At 40.0% G+C, this 22672-nt stretch overlaps 1 protein-coding gene across 2 annotated transcripts in view; it reads left to right on the top strand.

Annotated features, from left to right (window-relative positions):
• hdac4 (histone deacetylase 4) overlaps positions 1-22672 on the top strand; it is a 259844-nt gene that overhangs the window by 200883 nt on the left and 36289 nt on the right. For both annotated transcript variants that reach the window (XM_052148118.1, XM_052148119.1), the window contains 5 exons: positions 2481-2588; positions 6606-6661; positions 9187-9274; positions 12416-12535; positions 13739-13836. In XM_052148118.1, the coding sequence (XP_052004078.1) occupies positions 2481-2588; positions 6606-6661; positions 9187-9274; positions 12416-12535; positions 13739-13836 (470 nt within the window). The remainder of the gene's footprint in view (positions 1-2480; positions 2589-6605; positions 6662-9186; positions 9275-12415; positions 12536-13738; positions 13837-22672) is intronic.

Below are 22672 nucleotides of genomic sequence, written 5' to 3'. Positions count from 1 at the left end.
CAGTGCAAAGCTCTAATAAGTATAAAAACACATAGCACACAAAATATGGGGTAAAGTAGACAAATTTTTGAACATAAGTCCATCATTAGTATACAGTCCGCAGTAATTCATTTTGAAACTGAATTTGTCAATCTGTCCGAGATAGATTTATTATAATGGACTCTTCAGTGTCCACCATCTCTTTTTCTTTTCTCGCTCTCTTTTTGGTGCAGTGCATTCACCATGAAGGTTACTTGAGATATTGCCTGAACTTGGATATAATTAATTGATTAAAATGTAATTTTTAATTTCTCATAAATTTTAATTAATAAATTATATGTCAATTAAAACTGCTATACAATTACTTCTAAGGACTCATCACATCTACATTTATGCATTTGGCAGACCCTTTTATCCAAAGCGACTTACAGTGCACTTATTACAGGGACAATCCCCCCGGAGCAACCTGGAGTTAAGTGCCTTGCTCAAGGACACAATGGTGGTGGCTGTGGGACTCGAACCAGCGTCCTTCTGATTACCAGATTACCAGACCACTACACCACCACCACCACTACATCAGTGTACACCTGCATCAGATGGACACTTTTGGAGCGACGCACTTTGGTTGTCACATCATAAAAACACGTTTTTAGGTCGCTGTGTCAAATGTAACATAGTTTCAAATTTAGAAAAACACGCTTTAAGATCCCTGCATTCGGAATAGCGCTCCATCCAGCTGTGTTTGAATGCTAGAGCGCATCCACATGTTGTGTGGAGATTCGCTTACTACCCCCTGCTGAAAACAGGTGGTGCTTAAAACTGACATTTTCAGTTGGTAGGAATATTCCTGTTATTATTCAGGGACATGATTCATTGCGTTATTTTTTAAGGCTTTTATTTTTATATATAATTAATCACACTGTATTAATGAGTTAAATCGACAGCACTCATTTTTATCTATACTTTATTATTATTATTTACCATTAATTTAAATAGAAGTTTGTCTGTAATAAACATTTGTCTCGCCTCATCCACCATCTCTTTTATTTTTCCTCTCTTTTTTTAACTGAGCCTGGTGCAGTGCATTCTTGGATTACATTGACCATGAAGGTTACTTGCCTGAACTTGGATATAATAACTTGATTTAGATTGAATTTTTAAATTACTCGTAAAGTTTAATTAATAAAAGAAAATTCAATTAAAACTACTTAACATTTTGGAAAAGTCTTCTCATCAGGACCACATTTATGATGCCTACAGATGCACTTCTCTTACTCTCTCTCTCTCTTTCTCTCTCTTTCACTAATTTCCCTAGCAATATTTTTTCTGTTTAAAATGCACTACAGGCTCATAAATCTTGACAAAGTCATTCTTGGCAGAGCTTGAAAAGACTAGAGGTTTTTAATGCTGCGCTGGAGCACTCATGCCATTAAGAGCTGAATTCATAAGTGTAGAATATGTATGCTGTAAGGGGGAACCCCACCCCCAATGTTGATGTTTGTTCTAAGTATTCCAAGTAGAGTGTGATGTTGTTGTGGCTTTCAGCTGGATATGTTCAAGACAAGCCTTTTTGTAATTGGCACAAAAAAAGGTTACACTTTATAAGGTTACAGTTTATAATTAACGACATGAATTGAGGTATCATTCATGTTATTCTGTACTTTGAGCACCTGTTGATCAGTAGGCCGCATAGTTTGCGTCTCATGAATTATTCTCTATTTTTCCCCTCACCCATTTAAGTCCACTGTACTCAAGTGTTAGCGTGTGTGTGTGTTCACTTGCGCAGTAATTGCAGGCTGTTGGCCAGTCGTGTGTGTGCATAATCAGTGATGCCTGATGAAGGTTTTCTGTCTCCAAGCATTCTGGGAATCTCCCCCCTTTCCAATCCAGGTCTCTCCCTCCGCTGTTTGCATTTCGTGGCACAGAATAAACACCCGTTTTCACTCTGTCTGCCCATTCTGTTGAATAAACTTTGAACATACTTGTGTCCTCTGGAATGACACTTTAGTTTTGGGCCGTTATAGCTGCATTCAATCAAATATACACAATGAGTGTTAGCTGTTGGTTTGTGTGTCCGTCTTTAAGTTCAACGGGGTACCGTTTTCTCTTCTTGCTATGCAGTCACGCTCCTCTGTGAGAACGAGTGCAGGACAAAAGAGGATGTTTGGACACCGTTTAGTGTTCGGCCATGCATACTGTGCTGTGTACGAATCCTATCTGTGTCTGTTTGCTGTCCCGCTGTGCGGTCTGCTTGAGCATACGTCTCACTTCTGTCCTGTGTAGTCTTGTCACAGGTCTGTTAGCAATGAGAAAACACCAGTACACAAGACCTTCCACTTTCCTCAATGACCCCTTTCTGAACCGGCTCATTTTTGGGATATTTGGAGTATTTTAACAAGGATGAGTACATGAGCTCAGTATCAGACCTACAAGCAAATCGGTACTGTATCAGTGCATCCCTATCCTAAAAGCAACGTGAATGTGGTTGTGTGTATCAACAGGTTGACAGTGACACTATCTGGAATGAACTTCACTCTTCCAGTGCTGCTCGTCTGGCTGTGGGATCTGTGGTGGATCTGGTCTTTAAGGTGGCATCGGGAGAACTGAGGGTAAGACACTCTTTTCTCTCAAAAAAAAAAAAAAGCAACTATCGGCACAGATTAATTGGTAAAACCGATATATGGGTCTACCTCTAGTTTTAAAGTGAGAGTGTTATGAAGGGGACATCCTGTTGATTTAAATTAATTGGGATGGTTCACCAAAAAACAGCAATTCTGTCATCATTCACTGTCATCCTTCACTTATTGTTCCAAGCCTGTATAACCTACTTTCTTTCGGGGAACATAAAAGGAGACATAAGGTAAAAATGTTATAAATATGATTTTTCTCTCAACTTGGTTTGAATAGTTACAAGGTAATTGGGTCGCCTCCCCAGTGTGTGTGTGTGTGTGTGTGTGTCTAAGGTTTGGTTGCCCTGGCACGGTCCCACGGCATCATCTTAACTCACAGGAAGAGACCCAAAAGACACAGTATGGTCAACTTTATGTAAACATTCCTGAGTGTAACCTTACCCTAAGTGAACTGCCACTGACCCTAAATCTCAGCATAACACACTAAAATATGTCCATCATCACATTCAAAAATAGAACCGCTCAAAACGCTACCTCAGCCACAAGCAAGCCCAGAAAAACTTAAGTCACCTTTCCACTCACTATCGACCATCTAAACCAGACATTGGTAACATACGGCCCACGGGCCGGATCAGGCCCTCCACATGGTTTAATGTGGCCCGCGGCTCATTTATCGTAAAAGCGTTTATTTTTCTTTCATTGGATATTTCAGTTAACTTGCATCAGGACCTAACGTGTCTCCACAAGCGTTTAACATGCTCAGGGTTGCCAGATAAGAGACGCAACACCCCCAGTTTGAGATTTATACTTGCGCAAATTGGAAATATTCTGCCTAATGTTATACTTATTTTGTGCAATCTCGCAACCATGTACGTGAGTGCGCTTTTCTATCTCGCTTTCCCCCTTGAACGAACTTAGTGATCTGTAGTGAAATATTCTGCTCAAGGAAAAGTGTTATACGGCTACTCTGTGTCCATTCTTGAGGCTGCTTGTAATGTTTGGTGCTACATTGCAGGTAAACCTTCTCAGTGATTAAATTAAATATAAAAGTAGATCTCGGCATCAAAGTATCTACCATTGTAGAGCAATACAATATTTTCGGTAATTGCAGAAAAGTCCCATTTGTCAGATACAGTTCAGAAAATTGTGTACACAACTATTTTTGGGCTTAAAAGATACAAAAAAACAAATCAATGCAGAACATTGTATCTCAAAAGTAATACAATGTGGCACCCCATACACTACTTAAAGCCCAATGTGGGCCCCTTTACCAAAACAGTTGCCCACCCCTGATCTAAACGATATTCCTTATGTTTCACACTCTTTCTGGGTCATTAAAAAATATTCCTGCATTGCAACTTGAGGAATAAACCAGACTTTTGAAAATATGCTTTGATCAAGCTCAGAGACTTATTAGTTAAACGCTATCAATTATAACTTTAAATTGAACAGGATGCTTAACACGGTGCAAACTAGCAAGATGTAAATAAAGAGATAGAGGTCGGCCTTTTATCGATAAGTAATGTGATAAAAGAGGCAGATAACCGATTCATTGGCCGATTGTTTTTTGTTTTTTAATGGATTAATAGAATAATTTTTAATTGTTGTTGTTGTTTTTTTTCATCTTACCGTATTATGATGAGGACAGACATTGAGGCAACAAGAGTCCAAATTGAATACATTCCCAAAAGCAGTTTATTGTGCAACCAATTAAGATATTGTGCATAGCGTGGGACTTTTTTCCTATGAACGAGCCTGAAACACACCAGGGCTTAAAATTGCAGAGGCTTGGCTCCTTTACAATGCTCTACATGTAAGTATTTACCAAATTAACCAAATTTAATGCCAGAGGGCGGAGGAGCGGTTGAGGACCGAGCGACAGTGCATCCGGGAGCTGGCGAGCAAGTTCTCTCTCTCTCTCTCTCTCTCTCTCTCTCTCTCTCGCCCTCTCCCCACGCTTCCCCTCGTCTCTCCTCCAGGTTCGCAGGAGGCGGGGTGGACAACCGGCTGATAAGAATGGCCAGAAGGGCAGCTTCTCCCCTCCAGAGATGGAGGGAAGTCAGTCAGACCGGTGGCACCCTGGCCTGAATCAGGCAGGGGAGGAGTGTGACAAGGAGGAGGGCGTGGCCGGGCCGTGATGAAGCATGGCCGGCTATGAATCAGCTGTTTGCACCATAAATATGATTTATTGTTTTAATCAGCTGACAGCCCTAAAAAAAAAGAAATAATCTGTCCTCCAATGAATAAATCTCTGAACGTAGGCACTTTTAACGCTGTAACCGGAAACACATGAGCCGCACTACTTGGAGTACGGAAGCAGTTCACTGGAATGACAAGTGACAACTAGTCAAGTCACCCCGATATTATGGGGACACAATAATGTACTGTATAACAGGAATGATCTCTCTCTCTCTCTCTCTCTCTCTCTCTCTCTCACTCTCACTCTCAGTCTCTCACTATGCCTCCCTCTCATGGCTAAAATAATATCCTCTGGAGTGAGGTAGAATAATAACATCAGGCAGCTGCTTTCACATCATTAGAGCAGTCGGCCCAGCGTGGACTTGAGTGAGTGTGAGAGGGAACGCAGCGCTTCCCTCAGGTCAGGGCATTAGCACAGACTTAGAGTCCTCTGCGCTCATTAGCCATGGGGCTGCACACGACATGCAGTAGCATCCACCGAGTTCACCGGTTGAATGGAAAAGGCATTAGCTGTGAAGGGTTAAGGATGATCTAACAGTAAAGGAAGCCTGTGAGCATTATATCCTGCAGTCACTTTGGTAACTGTGTGTGTTTAAGGGTGTCCTTTAAAGGGATAGTTTGCCCAAAATGAAAATTCTCTCATCATTTACTCACCCTCATGCCATCCCAGTTGTGTATGACTTACTTTCTTAATATTTTTAAAAGAATATCTCAGCTCTGTAGGCCCATAGAATGAAAGTGAATGGTGACCAATCTTTTGAAGCTCCAAATATCACATACAGGCAACATAAAAGCGATCCAATTGGTTTTGGGTGAGAACAGACCAAAATGTTACTCTTTTTTCACTGTATAACAGTCTCCTTGGCGATCATAATTTCAAGCTTGATTACACTTCCTTCAGCGCCCTCTAGTACTCTGCATATGCGTCAAGCACGAGGAAGTGTAATCGAGCTTGAAATCATAATTGTTCCTAGAGACTGCAATGGCGAGATATACAGTGAGAAGGGAGTTACATTTTGGTTTGTTCTCAGTCAAAACTGATTGGATCGCTTCAGAAGACATGGATTAAACCACTGGAGTCGCATGGATTACTTTTTTGTCACTTTTATGTGATATTTGGACCTTCAGAGTTCTGGCCACCATTCACTTGCATATTTTAATTTGTGTTCTGTAGAAGAAAGAAAGTCACACACATCTGGGATGGCATGAGCTAAGCTCCACCCCCTTGTTAAGCTCTGCAGAACTCCCTGTAGAAATGCATGGGAAATTGCTGTGAAAATCATTGTTTGTATCCTCCTGTAACTATTAAAAATGACCCAGCAATAACGTGTTTCAAATTTTTTGGATCATTTTGATCAAATCCTGCTAAAAACTGCTCAAACACATTACTCCCTTAGACTCTCATTGGAAAACCGCAAACACGTGTCAGAGAAATGGAGCAGGGCAGCAGTTGCTAAGACAGGATTGGTCAGAAACTCTTTTAAGGTGGGGCTTAACAAAGTGTCAATTTACATTTTTGAGCGAAGTATCCCTTTAAAATTGTCATGTTTACTCACCTTCATGTTGTTCCAAACCCATTTGACTTCTCTCGTCAAATGGCACTCTTAGGCAGAAATTTAGAGACTGATAGCCTCCGTTCACTTCCATTGCATTTTAGTTTTTTTTGTTTTTTCACACAATGAAAGTGAATGGTGACTGAAATTGTCATTCTGCCTAACAAGGGTGAGTAAACGATGACAGAATTGTCATTTTGGTGTGAACTGTCCTTTTAAGATGCTTCTCTGTTTCCATTTGCAGAACGGCTTTGCTGTAGTACGGCCTCCGGGACACCACGCTGAGGAGAGCACCCCAATGTATGTTTCTCCTTGAACATTTCACTGTATCTTTCTGATCTCATAACCAATCTCAAAACTCCACGACTGATATCAGTATCTAATTTAAAAACACGCCGTCATAAATTAGTGTTCCTCTCACATGAATTCCGCCTGGCCAACAGAAGAAAAGTTGCAGCACTCATACTGAATTCAACTGGTTTTGCATCAGTATGACATCAATCAAAGACATCAATGTTCAAAATAAATAGCATATATTATTAAAAGTCATTGACATAATGATAAATCTTTCACCAAGTAATATAGTTAATTATCCTAATATACAAAAATGCTCTGACACAATGTGCGGTATTGCGCTACTCAGCAGCAGTGCTGCATCTCTACTGAATCTACAGCGCAAAAAACAGTGCGACCAATGTATTCCGATTCCCGAATTAATTCAATTTATGAGCCGGTTCTTTTGAATTTATAGTGCAATAGCAACTAGTACAGTCCAATTCCCAAACCAATGACTCTTATGAGCCGGTTTTATTGTAACTGTACATTACGAAACACACCGCTTGCACAATATAGTCTGATTCCTGAACGAATAACTCTTTTACCTATAGTACGAAACACGCATCGTGATAGTGGAGTTACATTTCCAAATGAATTACTCTTTTCAGCTGGTTTATTTGAATCTACAGCACAAAACACAGATGACCAGTGTAGTCCGATTCCTGTGCGAATAACTCTTATGAGCTTTTATTTTAATGTTGTTTCACAGTTTTTATGTTTTTTATTTGTTGTTTTTTTTTTTTTATCTACTGCACGAAATACAAACAAAGTGACTTGTATGTTCCGATTTCCGAACAAATGACTCTTATGAGCCGGTTCTTTTTAGTCTACAGTGCAAAACACACAAAGTGACCAGTGTAGTGTGATTCCCAAACTAATGACTCTTTGAGGTGGTTCTTTTGACTTTACAGCATTACCAGTGTTGTCAGACTCCCGAACAAATTACTGTTATGAGTCGGTTCTTTTGAATCAATAGTGCAAAAAACAGCATGACCAGTGTAGTCCGATTTCGAATGAATTACTCTTGTGAGTCGGTTCTTTTGAATCTACAGCGCAATGAGTGTAGTCTGATTCCCGAATAATTGTTTTTTTACCTATAGTACGAAACTAACAGAGTGACCAGAGTAGTCATATTTCCGAATGAATTACTCTTATGAGCTGGTTCTTTTGAATAAACTGCATGAAACACACATCATGACTAGTGTAGTTACGTTTCCAAATGAATGATTCTTTTCAGCTGGTTTATTTGAATCTACAACACAAAACACAGTTGACCAGTGTAGTCCGATTCCCATGCGAATAACTCTTATGAGCTTTTTTTTTTTTTTATTGTTATAATTTTTTTTGTTTAATCTACTGCGCGAAAACACACAAAGTCACCAGTTTTCTTCTTTTTATTTTTTTTTTTACCTATAGTACGAAACTAACAGAGTGACCATTGTAGTCATATTTCCGAATGAATTACTCTTATGAATCGTTTCTTGAGTCAACAATGCAAAACACGCAGCGCAACCAGTGTAATCTGATTCCCGAATAAAAACTCTTACGATTCCGTTTATTGAATATGAGTTCCATCAAGTCCAGCTCGAAATGAACCAAGAACTCTTCCTGTGTTATGGAATGTTTTACTGCTTGGTTGTTCATACTGTATGACAATGTGTAGCTTAGTTAAATCAGTTGAATTGTATAGAAATATGCGAATGAATGAAATATGTTAGAACATTTTGTTTAGAACAAAAATGCTTTGTTCAGATTTTTATTTAATTAAAATATAGTTACAGTAGGATGAATTATTGGAAAGAATGTATGCTTCTAAAAAATTATTTGAAAAGTTATTAAAAAGTCTGTGTAAACATGTATTTTGCAATAATTGAATTATCTCTGATTTCTTATATTTGCTCTGTTGAAATCTGAAAGGATCTTCCTGATGCTAAGCTGGGTACATGTGGTTCTTAATATTCAGCTCGGGGAACTTGGATGCAATTTTATTTACCTTAAAGCTGGGTTTATCCAAATTAATGTCAGGTATCGTTAACGTGGGACTAAATTCCCTCTAATTGCGGAGCTTTTCTGCTTTTAATGGCTGGAGCGTCACAGGCGCTCCTCCCATCTTTATTCCCAGTGCCTCTGCCTCATTACAGAAAGGTTAAAGTAAACGAGTGTTCCTCAGTCTCTATGGTGAAAGATTAAATACAAGGATTGTTCCATGGATGCCGTGTTTGGGGAACAGACTGAGGTTTGGTGCCTCTGCCGTGGGCCACGGGCCAGGCCCTGCTCTCTCGCGCTCTGATGTCAGGCCAGGACGCAGTGGGTGAGTCGTGTCATTAGCGAAATGAGACAATCCGTCAGGCCAGGAGGTCCACTTCGCAAACCCACACGATCATGCGCTTCACGATAGATTGTACACTAGCTGACTGCCCTGGTTCTGTGATCTCTCTCTCTCTCTCACACATGCTGTTCTCTGCTTTTGTTTTTGACACAAATAACAGGGGATTTTGCTATTTCAACTCTGTGGCCATTGCTGCCAAACTACTGCAACAGAGACTCAACGTCAGTAAGATTCTGATTGTTGACTGGGTAAGTGCACAAACAGTTCTGTACTCTAAATCGACACTATTTACTTTCTTAACAAATGTCCCAGGAGTTAATATACACAATTCATAGGTGCATTTTATCCACTCTTTCAGCGAAATGTAATAACTTCCTTCACATCACAGATTACTTTTCTGTAGACTTTACCAGAGCAGCATGGGTGTGGAAAAATGATGTTAACCAATAATGTCAATCCAGTCAAACAAATGATGCAAATCCCAAACACCAAGGCAAACGGGCTCTTAACTCAAAGGTTATAGGTTCTAACCCAGGCAGCGGTGACTCAAGAGATACGTTCCTCTTGCTGTACACCTCCCACCTGTTGAATTAAGTTGCCCTAAACTTTTAACAGAATAAAATTCAAATAATGTAAAATATATGTTAGACAATGTCTTCTAATGTCGAAAAGTTATGCAAGTTACTAAACACTGTGAATGTCTACAATATAATCCAGTGACATTCACTAATTATTGATTCTGGAAGTCTTCTAAATAAGAATATTTCACTGCATCTTTTTTGCTATCTGGCCAAAAATAGCAGGTCAAACACACACACACACACACACACACACACACACACACAAAATGTATCAATAATAATGCGTTTTGAGTCATTAAAGGAATATTTCAGGGTCAATAATTTAATTTAATTAATTTAATTTAATTTAATTTAATTTAATTAATTTAATTTTAATTTAATTTAATTTGACCAATTGTCACACATTATACATACATTTCTGCATATACATGGTGAAATTATTTATTTTTCACATATCCCAGCTAAGCTGGGGTCAGAGTGCAGGGTCAGCCATGATACGGCACCCCTGGAGCAGATAGGTTCAAGGGCCTTGCTCAAGGGCCCAACAGTGGTGTCTTGGTGGTGTTGGGGCTTGAACCCACGACCTTCTGATCAGTAACCCAGAGCCTTAACCGCTGAGCCACCACTGCCCCCAATACAAGTTTAGCCAGAGATTATTTAGCAGAGATGGGTCACTTCTATTTAAATGATTGAGAGAAATTGGAATGCTCAACCAAGGAGCTCTGTGCACCCAACAGTCAACGGATGTAGAGAGGAAGTTACAAATTACAGTTGTACAACTTACAGTTAAAAGAGCCAATCACCTTTTAGATACAGGCATCACCTGTCAATCAACTTTCAAACACGCATGCACGTTAGCTATACAAGCCGGGAAAATTGCGTTATCTTTTGTGCGTAATATGAGGTAAAGAATCACAATTTATGATTCCAGTATTGTAAGATTTTATTGCTGATTTGAAATGTTCTTTGATCGTAATCTTGACCAATAATTTTTTTTATTTAAAATTTTTTATAATATTTTCTCCCCAATTTGGAATGCCCAATTCCCAATGCGTTCTAAGTCCTCGTGGTGGCGTAGTGACTCGCCTCAATCCGGCTGGCAAAGGACAAATCTCAGCGTCTGAGACCGTCAATCCGCACATCTTATCACGTGGCTTGTTGAGCGCGTTACCATGGAGACGTAGCGTGTGCGGAGGCTTCACGCTATTCTCCGCAGCATCCACTCACAACTCACCACACGCCCCACCAAGAGCAAGAACCACACATTATAGCAACCAGGAGGAGGTTACCCCATGTGACTCTACCCTCCCTATCAACCGGACCAATTTGGTTGCTTAGGAGACCTGGCTGGAGTCACTCAGCACGCCCTGGATTCGAACATGTGACTCCAGGGGTGGTAGTCAGCGTCAATACTTGCTGAGCTACCCGGGCCCTGACCAACCTTTTTTGAGGTTTCAGTCTTTCCCCGTTCAAATAGATAGGAGCTGCTCTGGCATGACTGGAAATGGCCTCCCGAGAGCATTCCAAAGATGGCCGACAGTGGACTGACTTTCTAGAAAGATTTTGGTTTAGATCAATAGAGGTTAAAATTGAGGTTACAGTGAGGCACTTACAATGAAAATGAATGTGGCCAATTTTGGAGGGTTTAAAGGCAGAAATTTGTAGCTTATAATTTTATAAAAGCACTTAAATGAATTCTTCTGTTAAAACTCATGTTTCTTTTTGTTTATTTACCTGTAAAGTTGTTTAAATTGTAATTTTTTACAGTCATTTTAGGGTTTTAGAGTTTGTTGACATTACATTGTCATGGCAACGAAGTAATAAAATTGTGTATAACTTTACACAGAATAGATTAGTAAGTGATTTTATCACACTAAAACCATGTTTACATGCATATTGTTTGTATCTTGTGGCTATAATTTTGAAAAAGTTAGTATTTAAACATTCAAAAATTGGTCCCTATTCACTTCCATTGTAAGTGCCTCACTTGAACCAAGATTTTTACCTATTTGAAGGAAAATCAAAATACTCTTTTTGTGTTAATATTATGCCACAAATGCTGTCGATTGAGCTTAACTTGTATTGAACCCGGAATATTCTCTAAAGCTTTCGTAAGCAAAATTATGTCAAAATAGTACATCAAATAAACAATAATTAGGTAATCCAAAAGTAATCAGACTGTTTTAAAATATACAATTCAAGAGATTATATTACTGTTTGCAATTTTAGTCATGTAATTTTAATCAGTACTGGATTGCAATTCTGAAGGAATCTACCAAGCACTGCTGACATGCAGACGGTACAATGCAAGTCTCTTGAGATTAAAAGCTGTCCATAAACTGACAAACAACTAAGACCCTCAAACAGACAAACTATGTAGGACAGTGTCTCGGCAGCATGAAATGGGTCCACACGCACAGGAAGACGGGCGGCGTCATGGCAGGACTCTGCTGGGGTCATTAGGGTTTCTGGATGCCTTTTAAAATGTCTTTAATTTCCTCCTGTCTGTCACACGGCCCTTCTGAATGACCTGTGGCATAAACGGCCATAAGCATGAAAAGAAATATATCTCTGGAGAAAACAACTCTCTTAAACTGCCCTACAGCATCATAGACGGCTCAGAATAGAATTTTTACACACTTTTCATTCCCATGTGAATGCACCACCATGTCTTTCGCAGCATATGGTTTTTAACAGTGTTTAACCAAATATTGTTCTTTTTCTTTTTTATGTTTTGGGAGCATCACTTCAATGCAAATTGAAAGTGGTAAATAAATGACACATAAATTGTGTACTGTTGTGTAATAGGATGTTCACCATGGAAACGGGACTCAGCAGGCCTTCTACAGCAATCCCAATGTCCTGTATTTGTCTCTCCATCGCTACGACGATGGGAACTTCTTCCCTGGCAGTGGTGCCCCTGATGAGGTGGGTATTATGGTGCCAAAATGAAATTTCTGTATTTTTTATTTTAGACTTTTGTCGATATTCAATCGAATATGCATTCTCGTTATTTACGTACTGGCTTTTTTCCTTCAGTTAAAGAAAATATTATTTCAAGCAAACAGCCATTTTTGCTGAGTGGATTAAAAAAAAAAATTATTGCATGAAGTAAAATACAAATAAAATCAATATCAAGTTAAATATACAGTAGTTCTTGTGAACATTTTGAGTGATGATTCAAATTAGTTTTGAACCGATTCACTGACATTTTAAATTGATTCATGGATATGATTAGAACTTAAATATAATGCCATTTTTGCTTCTGAAGTTTAATTCAGAGATGCTATCAAAGCCTTTTGCGAGGTGCAATACAAGGATGGACTGCGCAACTATTCGAATGACGCAGCCTTTAGGAAACTTAATTGAAATTCAAGGGGGTCTGGGTAGCTCAGCGAGTTTTGACGCTGACTATCACCCCTGGAATCGTGAGTTTGAATCCAGGGTGTGCTGAGTGACTCCAGCCAGGTCTCCTAAGCAACCAAATTGGCCTGGTTGCTAAGGAGAGTAGAGTCACGTGGGGTAACCACCTCGTGGTCGCAATGAGTGGTTCTCGCTCTCAATGGGGCGTGTGGTAAGTTGTGCGTGGATCGCGGAGAGTAGCATGAGCCTCCACATGCCGCGAGTCTCCGCGATGTCATGCACATCGAGTCATGTGATAAGATGCGCGGATTAACGTCTCAGAAGCGGAGGCAACTGAGACTTGTCCTCCACCACCCAGATTGAGGTGAGTAACCGCACCACCACGAGGACCTACTAGGTAGTGGTAATTGGGCATTCCCAAATTTGGGAGAAAAGGGGATAAAATAAATAAATGTTACATTTAATAAATTAAACAAAAGTGAAATTCACTGGCCGTCGTGTATGAAAAGTGAGCCGAACAACTCATGAAGTTGCACAAATCAATTCTAGAGCTAGTCCTTTAAATAAAAACTCATTACTTTGTGGCATCAGCTGTTGACGGATAGTTCACCCAAAAATTACAATTCTGTCACCATTTATTCATCCTCATGATTTTTCAAACCTGTATTACTAATGAGACATGCGTTGTTGCAACTTCAATAGAAATAAATCTCCCACATGTGACAGAACTCTTTTGCAACACACATTTAATTCAGTTTGTTTCTGTAGGTGGGCATCGGTCCAGGTGTGGGATTTAATGTGAACATGGCTTTCACTGGAGGTGTGGAGCCACCCATGGGGGACGCAGAGTACCTGGCAGCATTCAGGTAACACAATTACCCTCCAATATACCCTCAACATTTCCACCAAGATAGCTCTGTTTTGTGACGAACCCATTTCACTAGCTGAACCGCCTTTTATTCGGTAGAAATGTGTGAAAAGGGACCAAATTGGTCACTGGTTCCAACTCCATATTTGTATTTTCTTACTGTGTTATTTATTTTCGGAGTCTATATATATTACCACCAGCTGCACAGTCAGAGATCGTAAATGGGCACATGTGGCAGAGATTGGCCTGTATATGGCTGAATTTATCGCAAGGCAATGGCCTTTTATTGGATGGGCTCCCCCAGTGACCTTACAGCCAATTGAAGGACTCCGTTTCACCACAGCGAGTAACTAAAAAAAAAGGATATGTTGAATGACACAGCTTGAGGAGGTTACCAGCCACTTTGCTCTCCTTTCAATGTGAAGGCGGCAGAGATCGTACACTTTGGCTTGATGGCCTGGAGTCCACTAACCTGAAATAGGAAGAATATAACGAGCCTTTTAAAAGTCAGAACTTCGGCCACAGCATACACCTAACATTATATTTCGAAGAGAAACAATGGCTCTGTTCCAAAACCTAGTGAGCTGTCTTGATGTGTACTGCCCATAGGAAGCTACCTTCTAAGAGGCAATTCATATGTGTTTTTGCATACACCTGCACTGTTTTAAATTGTTTTTCTTTATCAAATTCTCTAGACTCGACGTCTTTGTTGTGTTGCCTCTTGCTGTTGTTTTTTTTTAGCATCCTCAAAAGAACACCCCCTTTTTTAGACACCAAGTCAGCTGTTAATTCTGGGTACACTAGTGTGTGTTGAGCATACTGGTGCACTATTGCTGCTATCGCGGTGGTGGTTGAGGACAGTTCACTGTGTAAAGCACTTTGAGTGGAGGGTTAGAAAAGCACTATATAAATGTAATGTTCATTCATTAATTCAACTGTTAAAAATGTGCCTCGAGACACCTGCAATTGTGGCACTGCATCTAGCTTTTGTGTGTGAATGTGTTCAGCGTGAACGGCCCTTGAGACAACATCCTAACTGAATGGAACCTCAGTTGAAACTGAAAGTGACCAATTTGGAACACTACATTGGCATCAACTATATGTGTCATACACCTAGTGCTCCTCATGTGAGTAATGTAGGGAACTTGATTCAATATGTATTTCAAAGAAGTTTGCCGTTAGCAAGTTGTTAAATAATAGCGCGATACTCTAATAAGTATACTCAAAATGCATGTTTCTGATAAAACTGAATCAAAAATATATCAAAACAAAATAGAAATGTGTCCAAGAAATAAAATGAAATTGCAACTAGCAAAACCCTTCATGAAACTAAAATTGAACTGACATTTTTAGCAAATTTGAAAATGGTATAAAAATAAAAACTCATTTGAAAATGCAAAACAATAATAAACTCATTGGTCATGTCCAAAATTAATACGTTTTAGCTAGGGTTACTCATCCACAGGGAAAAGGCGTCAAACTCTGCAGAAAAAGGACACTTGGAAAACACACTCTAGCACCGCACACTTGGAAAAGAGTGACGCTTGGAAACAAAAACAGATTAGTGTTGATGTGGCCTTAGAAGGGATTTGGAGCAGCCTTCAAGTCAGGAGCGTGCCTATTATGCTTAAAGGAAAATGTGGGTTCAATGCAAGAAATGACAACAAAAATTATTCTTTAAAAAAAAAGAGGCACTTACAATGGAAGTGAATGGGGCCAATCCCCAAACTATCAAATACTCACTGTTTCAAAAGTATAGCCACATGTTGTAAAACAAATACAGATATTAACATGATTGTAGTGTGAAAAAAATTACTTAATTACATTTTCTGTATGAAGTCATATATCCAATTTCACACATTTGTTGCCATGACGACATAAAGCCATAAACTGTAAAACCCTAAAAAGACGATTTTAACAACTTTACAGCTTAAATACAACATGAGTTTAAATAGGAAATTGAATGTAAGTGCTTTTATAAAATTCTCTGCTTCACATTTCTACCTTTTTTAAACAATCCAAAAATTGGACCGACTTGAGGCATGAGTCACAATCATTTTTGTGGTAATCAACACTATGCCACAAATGCTGTCGATTGAGCATAACTTGTATTGATCCTATAACATTCCTTCAAATATTACCTACAATGACAGCTCACTACATTTTGGATCAGAGCCAAAGTGAGTAGGCAAGCAGACGTTGACCAACTCAATGGTTTATTATCTCTTTTCTAACACCCGTATGACAGCCAAACGGTGTGAAAAGCCCCAAGCAAAACCTCATTTTCACAGCGATTTTCATGAACTCTAGACAGTTGCTGGAGAAATAGGGGCGAAGTTTCACAACAGTGTCTTGTAACAATTTGTATAAGCCCTGCTCATCTGTGAACTGTCCCTTTTATCTGTAACGGGGGCGGATGTGACTCTTTGATGATGCGCCAGTAAAGCTGAGCTCCATTAGCATCGGTGTTGTGGGCTATTAATAACCCCCTTCCCTCATAGCATGGGCGCACGGCCGATTCGAGACGCTCTTTGAAGAAGGGGCTCCATGCCCAACGCGTTCAGGCTGCTTCAGCAGGTAGACGGTTGAAATATGGCCCACGGCGGGTCAGTGATAAGAGAGGATAGGATTCGCTCATCCCTCTTGTTTTGCAATCCACCACCTCCCTCTGTTCAACCCAATCAGACACCTTGCCTACTCTTCTTCTGTCCGTTGTCGTAATTCTCTTTCCAACATATCTTCCTTTAACTCATTTCAACAGCCTTTCCTCATGCAGGGTGTAAGTCATACCAGCTGAGCCCGACCCATCTGCATCCCTGACCATCTGATCTCATGCATCAATACCTGTATTAAGATGCTCCGGAGTTGTCCGAATTCTGGCCATTGAGAATCATTGACATTAAAAGGTTTATTTAACTGTCGTCCATGTTGTTTGAAGGGAAATATATGAAAGAGAGAGACTATGTTCATTGTCGAGGTATCCACAAGCAGAACAGAAACTTTATTCCGCTTTGTTTTAACACAAATTTCTGCTAATTTCTTAGTTGTATTTTTTTGTAGAGTAAGTTGAATGAGTCTATACATGCCGGCTATTATCGTTTATCATTTACTGAAGTTAAACCCGTCCCTAAACTGCACATAAAAACAAACCATGATTGGCCACTTTTCATGTTGGTCTGATGATCTCTTCCTGTCAAAGTGGGTGGTTCTTAGCCAAAATGAGCTGCAAACTGGACCAGATTTTATGCCAATAGTCATTAGTCCGTCTACTCCGAGGATAGTGTTCGTACACATGAGCTTGAGTTTGAGTGCAGGGATGTGTTTATAAATGTGAGTGCTCTAATTCACTTAATCAACTCACAAGCGCACGTCTTGCCATCTCCTATACTCATACACTGGCACCAATCTTCACTCTGTCAGGCCATTCATACTGATTCATCAGTGGCTAGTACCTCCGCCATGCTCCTGCCTGCTTATGTCTTGGCAGGCATCTGCATTTATGGAACTACCCAGAATGCATGCATTCCCCAGTGGAGATGGCTGCTGTATTAGTGTAAACCATATTGTGTGGATTTGTCAAAGATGTCTCTTAGGTGGCCTCTAAGGAGCACCTCCTAGAACCTTAACGGATCAACAACAGCCCGTTGTGTGTTTAGATATTCAAGGCATACATTAATTAGTAGCTATAAACCAATAAATCGGCCATGCCAATTAATCAGCCAATATTTGTCCATTTGTGATTATCGCATCGGCCGATAACCATGTTCGCTTCACCATTTAACACAAGTGTTAACATTCCTTTGTGTCAGTTCCAAAATCTACCAATAGATTTGTCAGTGTATAGTAAACAAATGTTTGTTTTCATGATTTGTTGTTGTTTGGCCCTGATTTACTAAGGGTGTGTTGAGTGACTCCAGCCAGGTCTCCTAAGCAACCAAATTGGCCCGGTTGCTAGGGAGTGTAGAGTCACAAGGGGTAACCCCCTCATGATCGCTATAATGTCGTTCACTCTCGGTGGGACGCCTGGTGAGTCGTGCGTAGATGCCACGGTGGATGGCTCTATGTCTCCGTGGTAAGGCACTCAACGAGCCACATGATAAGATGCGTGGGTTGACGTCTCAGATGCAAGGCATTCATTGATCGACTGGTGTCGTGAGGATTACATTTATGCTGCATAAATTTGACTATTGGATCGTTAAAGTGCTGGCACCCATTTACTTGCATTATAAGGACCTGACAGAGCTCTATCTTCTTTTAAAAATCTTTATTTGTGTTCTGCTGAAGAAATACAGTCATACACATCTGGGATGGCATCAGGGTAAGTAAATAATGAGATCATTGTCATTTTTCGGTGAACTATTCCTTTAAGACGGCACCTGTTTGGTGTACCCGTGCATATCGGCCCGCTTTGAGTACTGAAAAGCACCGCCGCTTAAAATATTTAACTATTTTATCTTAGACTAATAAAAGTTGAATAAGCCATTATGTTATCAGTTATAATTTTAAGTTAACAAATAACCGAATAAAACCATTATTTATTTATTTTTTCATGAGAAATAATTTAAGAATTCATGAATGCGTGTCATCGGGGGTATTCTGCGTATTCATCGTTCTCAAAGCCTTTGTTTTGCCACAATGACAGCATGATGCACTGCACAAATCAGACTCATATCTTTCATTCATATTAATATGCTCTTGCTGTTTTAATTTCTTAAATGATTTTTAGGCTTGATAAATCACTTTGCATGTGCAATTTAATTCATTTGCCATGACTCTGCCCATTAAATTGGGTTTTGCAAATTGGCCATCTGCCATCCTGCTCTCTAGAGATCGTATTGGCAATAGCCATTGAGAACCAATGTCGGTCAACCACTATTAATTAGTATTAAGTAGGGTTCCTTGGCAACCCACAACCTTGGCATTACTTGTGCAATGCTGCACCAGTTGAGCTACAGAAACAACTAAGCCATTTCTTCTTTCCTTCATTTGTGTTCATTCTTTCTTTTGTTCATAAATTATTTCTTTTATTCCCACTTATCACTTTCTCTCTTTATGCATACCCCTTTCTTGTTCACCTCTTTTTTTCGCTCCTCTTCCTCCACTCGCTGTGTTTCCTCCTCAGCTATGTTTTGTGGGCCTCTCGAGACAATGCAAGCCTTACAGGCAGCACCTTCTTTTGTAGACCCAGCCAGTGCCACATTACATTTGCAGGGGATCAACCCTGGGATGAAGAACGGAGGGGAAAAAAGATAAGAAAATTGGCTCTAATGAAAGCCAGAAGTCCAGGCACACTCACCATGAACTTGGAAACAGAAAGGAGAATTTAAGTTAATGCAAACCAGCTCTTTGCAATGCCAGATGACAAGGCTTTGAAGTGCCCCAACTCCTTACACCTTTACTCTTTGCATTCTTGCTTTTTTGGGGGGATGGGGGAGCAATTGGAAAAGGCTTTGAGACTGATAGATAGCCATGTGTTGCATTTTGTATTAATATTTAATTGTCTTCCTATAATCACAGGTTTCAGTCACATTGATGGTAACAGATTAACATGAACATAACCATAAAAACCTCAATGACAAAAGCACTATCTACTGTACATAAACCAACACAGTGGGCATTGAAGCAGCAGTGATGTTATTATGATGGATCTACCTTTTTTTTGGGGGGGGGGGGTTTACAAGTGCGGGATACCTCTCATCCAAACCGCTCTTGGCATGTTTCAGCTCTGGGATTAGGTTGGATCCACGAGTTTGGATCAGTTTTCGAGAGCAGTGTGAGTTCCTCATCCATGTAATTTGTCTCAGTCCATTGCAAGGAAATTTGTGCAGGCTAATGCTAATTACCATCCATAAATCCTGGCCTCCTCTCGCACGTCATGGTTGAGTCTTTCTCATCTGTGTGTCCACTATTTGGGTCCCCCTGGCAAACATGACAGAAAGTTTCCCTGAAGAAGGCTTTTTGGCGTGGGCAGTGGAAGAGGATTTAGAGCCAGTGAGATCTGGGTGGAGCAGATGAGCATCCAGAGAGTTGGATGTTGCTATTTGTCTTGTTCGTGCCATGAGAGGAAGACGTTTCCAGAGTGTTTGAGTGTGAGAAAGAGAGTTGAAATTATGGCAAATCCTAGACACATGATTTGTGTCCGAATTCATATACTTTCTTTGTATGTTTTGAATTCGTTGAAGACCTTTGATGGCTGCCGGCCTTGCCAAGATCTCGACATTTTATCGTCTGCTTAAAGGGATAGTTCACCCAAAAATGAAAATTCTCTCATGAAGTCATACTCATCCTACAGGCATCTTAGATGTGTATGACTTGCTGCTGCAGAACACAAATTAAGATTTTTAGAAGAATATTTCAGCTCTGTAGGTCCTCACAATGCAAGTGAATGGGTGCCAACATTTTGAAGCACCAAAATCCACATAAAGGGAGCTTAAAAGTAATCCATATGACTCCAGTGCTTAAATACATGTGTTCAGACACTATATGATAGGTGTGGGTGAGAAACATATCAATTTTTAAGTCATTTTCTATCATAAATGATACTCCCTGCCCAGTAGGGGGTGATATGCACAACAAATGTGAATCACCAAAAACACCAGAAGAAGAATGAGAAAGCGTAAGTAGAGACTGACTGAGCAGGGAGGAGAATTTATAGTAAAAATGGACTTAAATATTGAGCTGTTTCTCATCTCACCCACATATCACTTCAGTAGAAATGGATTTAACCACACAAGTTGTCAGGAGTACTTTTATGTTGCCCTTTTGTGTATTTTGGAGCTTCAAAATGCCATTCACTTGCATTGTATGGACCTACAGAGCTGAGATATTCTTCTAAAAATCTTCATTTGTGTTCAGCAGAAGAAAGAAAGTCATGCACATCTGGGATGGCATGAGGGTGAGTAAATGATTAGAGTATGTTCATTTTTGGGTGAACAAACCCTTTAAAGGTATACTTCACCCAAAAATGAACATCTGTGGTTGTTTTCTCACCCTCACTTTGCTCCAAACCCTTATGACTGACTTTCCTCGGTAGAAGGCAAAAGGGAAAATTTGAAAAGAAGTCCCATATGCAGATTTCTATACAGTGGCAGTTGATAGCAACTCATTTTAAAGTTTAAAAAGAAGCCAAAAGTGTCATAAAAGTAGTCCATGCGGCTCATGCATCATATTCCAAGTCTTCTTAAGGCATACGACAGGTTTTGGTGAGAAACAAGATGGCATTTAAGTAATTTTACAGTGATCTCTGCCATAGCGGTCCTTTTGTACAGTCATGAGTAAAAAGCAAAAGTAAAAACGTGAAGTCTTTCACAGTTAATTAGCTTACATTTACAATTGTTTCTCACCAAAACCTAATAAATGCCTTCAGAAGACTTGGAAAATGATGGACAAATTGGCTGGAAAATGTTAATGATACTTTTGGCTCTATTTTGTAAGCTTTAAAGTGAGACAACATCAACTGCCATTGTAAACAGGACATACTTTTTAAATTCCTCCTTTTGTGTTGCGCAGGTAATACGTTTTACAAGATTGAAGCAGCATGAGGGTGAGCAAATAATGACAGAATTTTCATTTTGGGTGAACTATGCCTTTAAATACTTCAGAGCTCATAAAAAGTGCACATTTTTGTAGACTTGAAATAATATCCACCTATTTTGCCCTTGAATTGACGTTAGTGAGAAAGTCCAGATATTCTCTATTTTCAATTGTCACTTGTGAACGTAGAGTCTAAACCCCTGTGTGCAGATATTCTCTTTGCGAGTTATCATTTACCAATCTGACTGTCAGGTGGACTGGAAGGTGCCCCTACATGTGAGTTCTGGAGGAATGTGATACTGTGTTCAGGTGCAACGTGTGAGGCCCCGGGGCCCTCTTTGTGGAGAGTGAGCTCAGGACTGATGATAGGTGCAGTGTGTGATGCATACTCACTGTCTGTGAAGGACCGTACTCACTGTCTCTATATAGGCAGGGCTTCCACGTTTATGGAAAAACCTTATGGGTAAAAATAATTCTGGGAATTTTCAAATTGTGAAGTCCATGCCTGGAAAAGTCATGAAATTTAGTAAATTATTATAATGGAAAGTTACATTTGCATTCATTCATTAAGTAGACGTTTTTATCCAAAGGGACTTTCAAATGAGGAATACAACAGAAGCGATTCATCTTAAGGAGGCAGAAATGAGATGAGCGCTCTAATACATGGATGCAAATTGCTCAGAGAAGCACAAGTAGAGAGGCAGGTGAGAGACAGTGGTGACATTTTTTGTTGTAGAAGATAGTATTAATAGGATTGTGTCAAGTGCTAGTGAAAGAGATAATTGTCTTTTAGATGTTTCTTGAAGGTGACTAGAGAATCAGCTGCTCGGTTGGGGTTTTGCAGATTGTTCCACCAGTGAGGTCCAGGAAAGTGATTTTGTGCCTTTGTGAGATGGCACCATAGACTTGAAGTATCAAGTGTAGGTAGGGGGGTATGAAGCCAGTGGTTGTTCTGTAAGTGAGTATCAATGCCTTGAACTTGATGCGAGCAACCAGTGCATTTTGATGAAGAGAGAATAAAGGGCTTTTGAAAAGCCAAATGGACTTGGGATTGTGAGAGTTTGGTGTAGCAGCCAAATACTGGTGCTGACACATGCAAGGTCAAAGTGATTCGGCTGAGGCCCTGTCTTCTCATGAGAAATGAGCCCTGGACTTCTCATCTCCGTAACCACATCTACAGATTGACGGCTGGTTTCGGTAATGCTCACAAGGGAGCTTGTCCCAAGTCCCTCATGGAAAAGGTCACACACACACACACACACACACACACACACACACACACACACACACACACGGCAGCC

Source organism: Xyrauchen texanus, chromosome 18 (genome assembly GCF_025860055.1).
Source record: "Xyrauchen texanus isolate HMW12.3.18 chromosome 18, RBS_HiC_50CHRs, whole genome shotgun sequence".
Taxonomy (NCBI): Eukaryota; Metazoa; Chordata; class Actinopteri; order Cypriniformes; family Catostomidae; genus Xyrauchen; species Xyrauchen texanus.
This window is presented reverse-complemented; position numbering and strand designations above follow the sequence as displayed.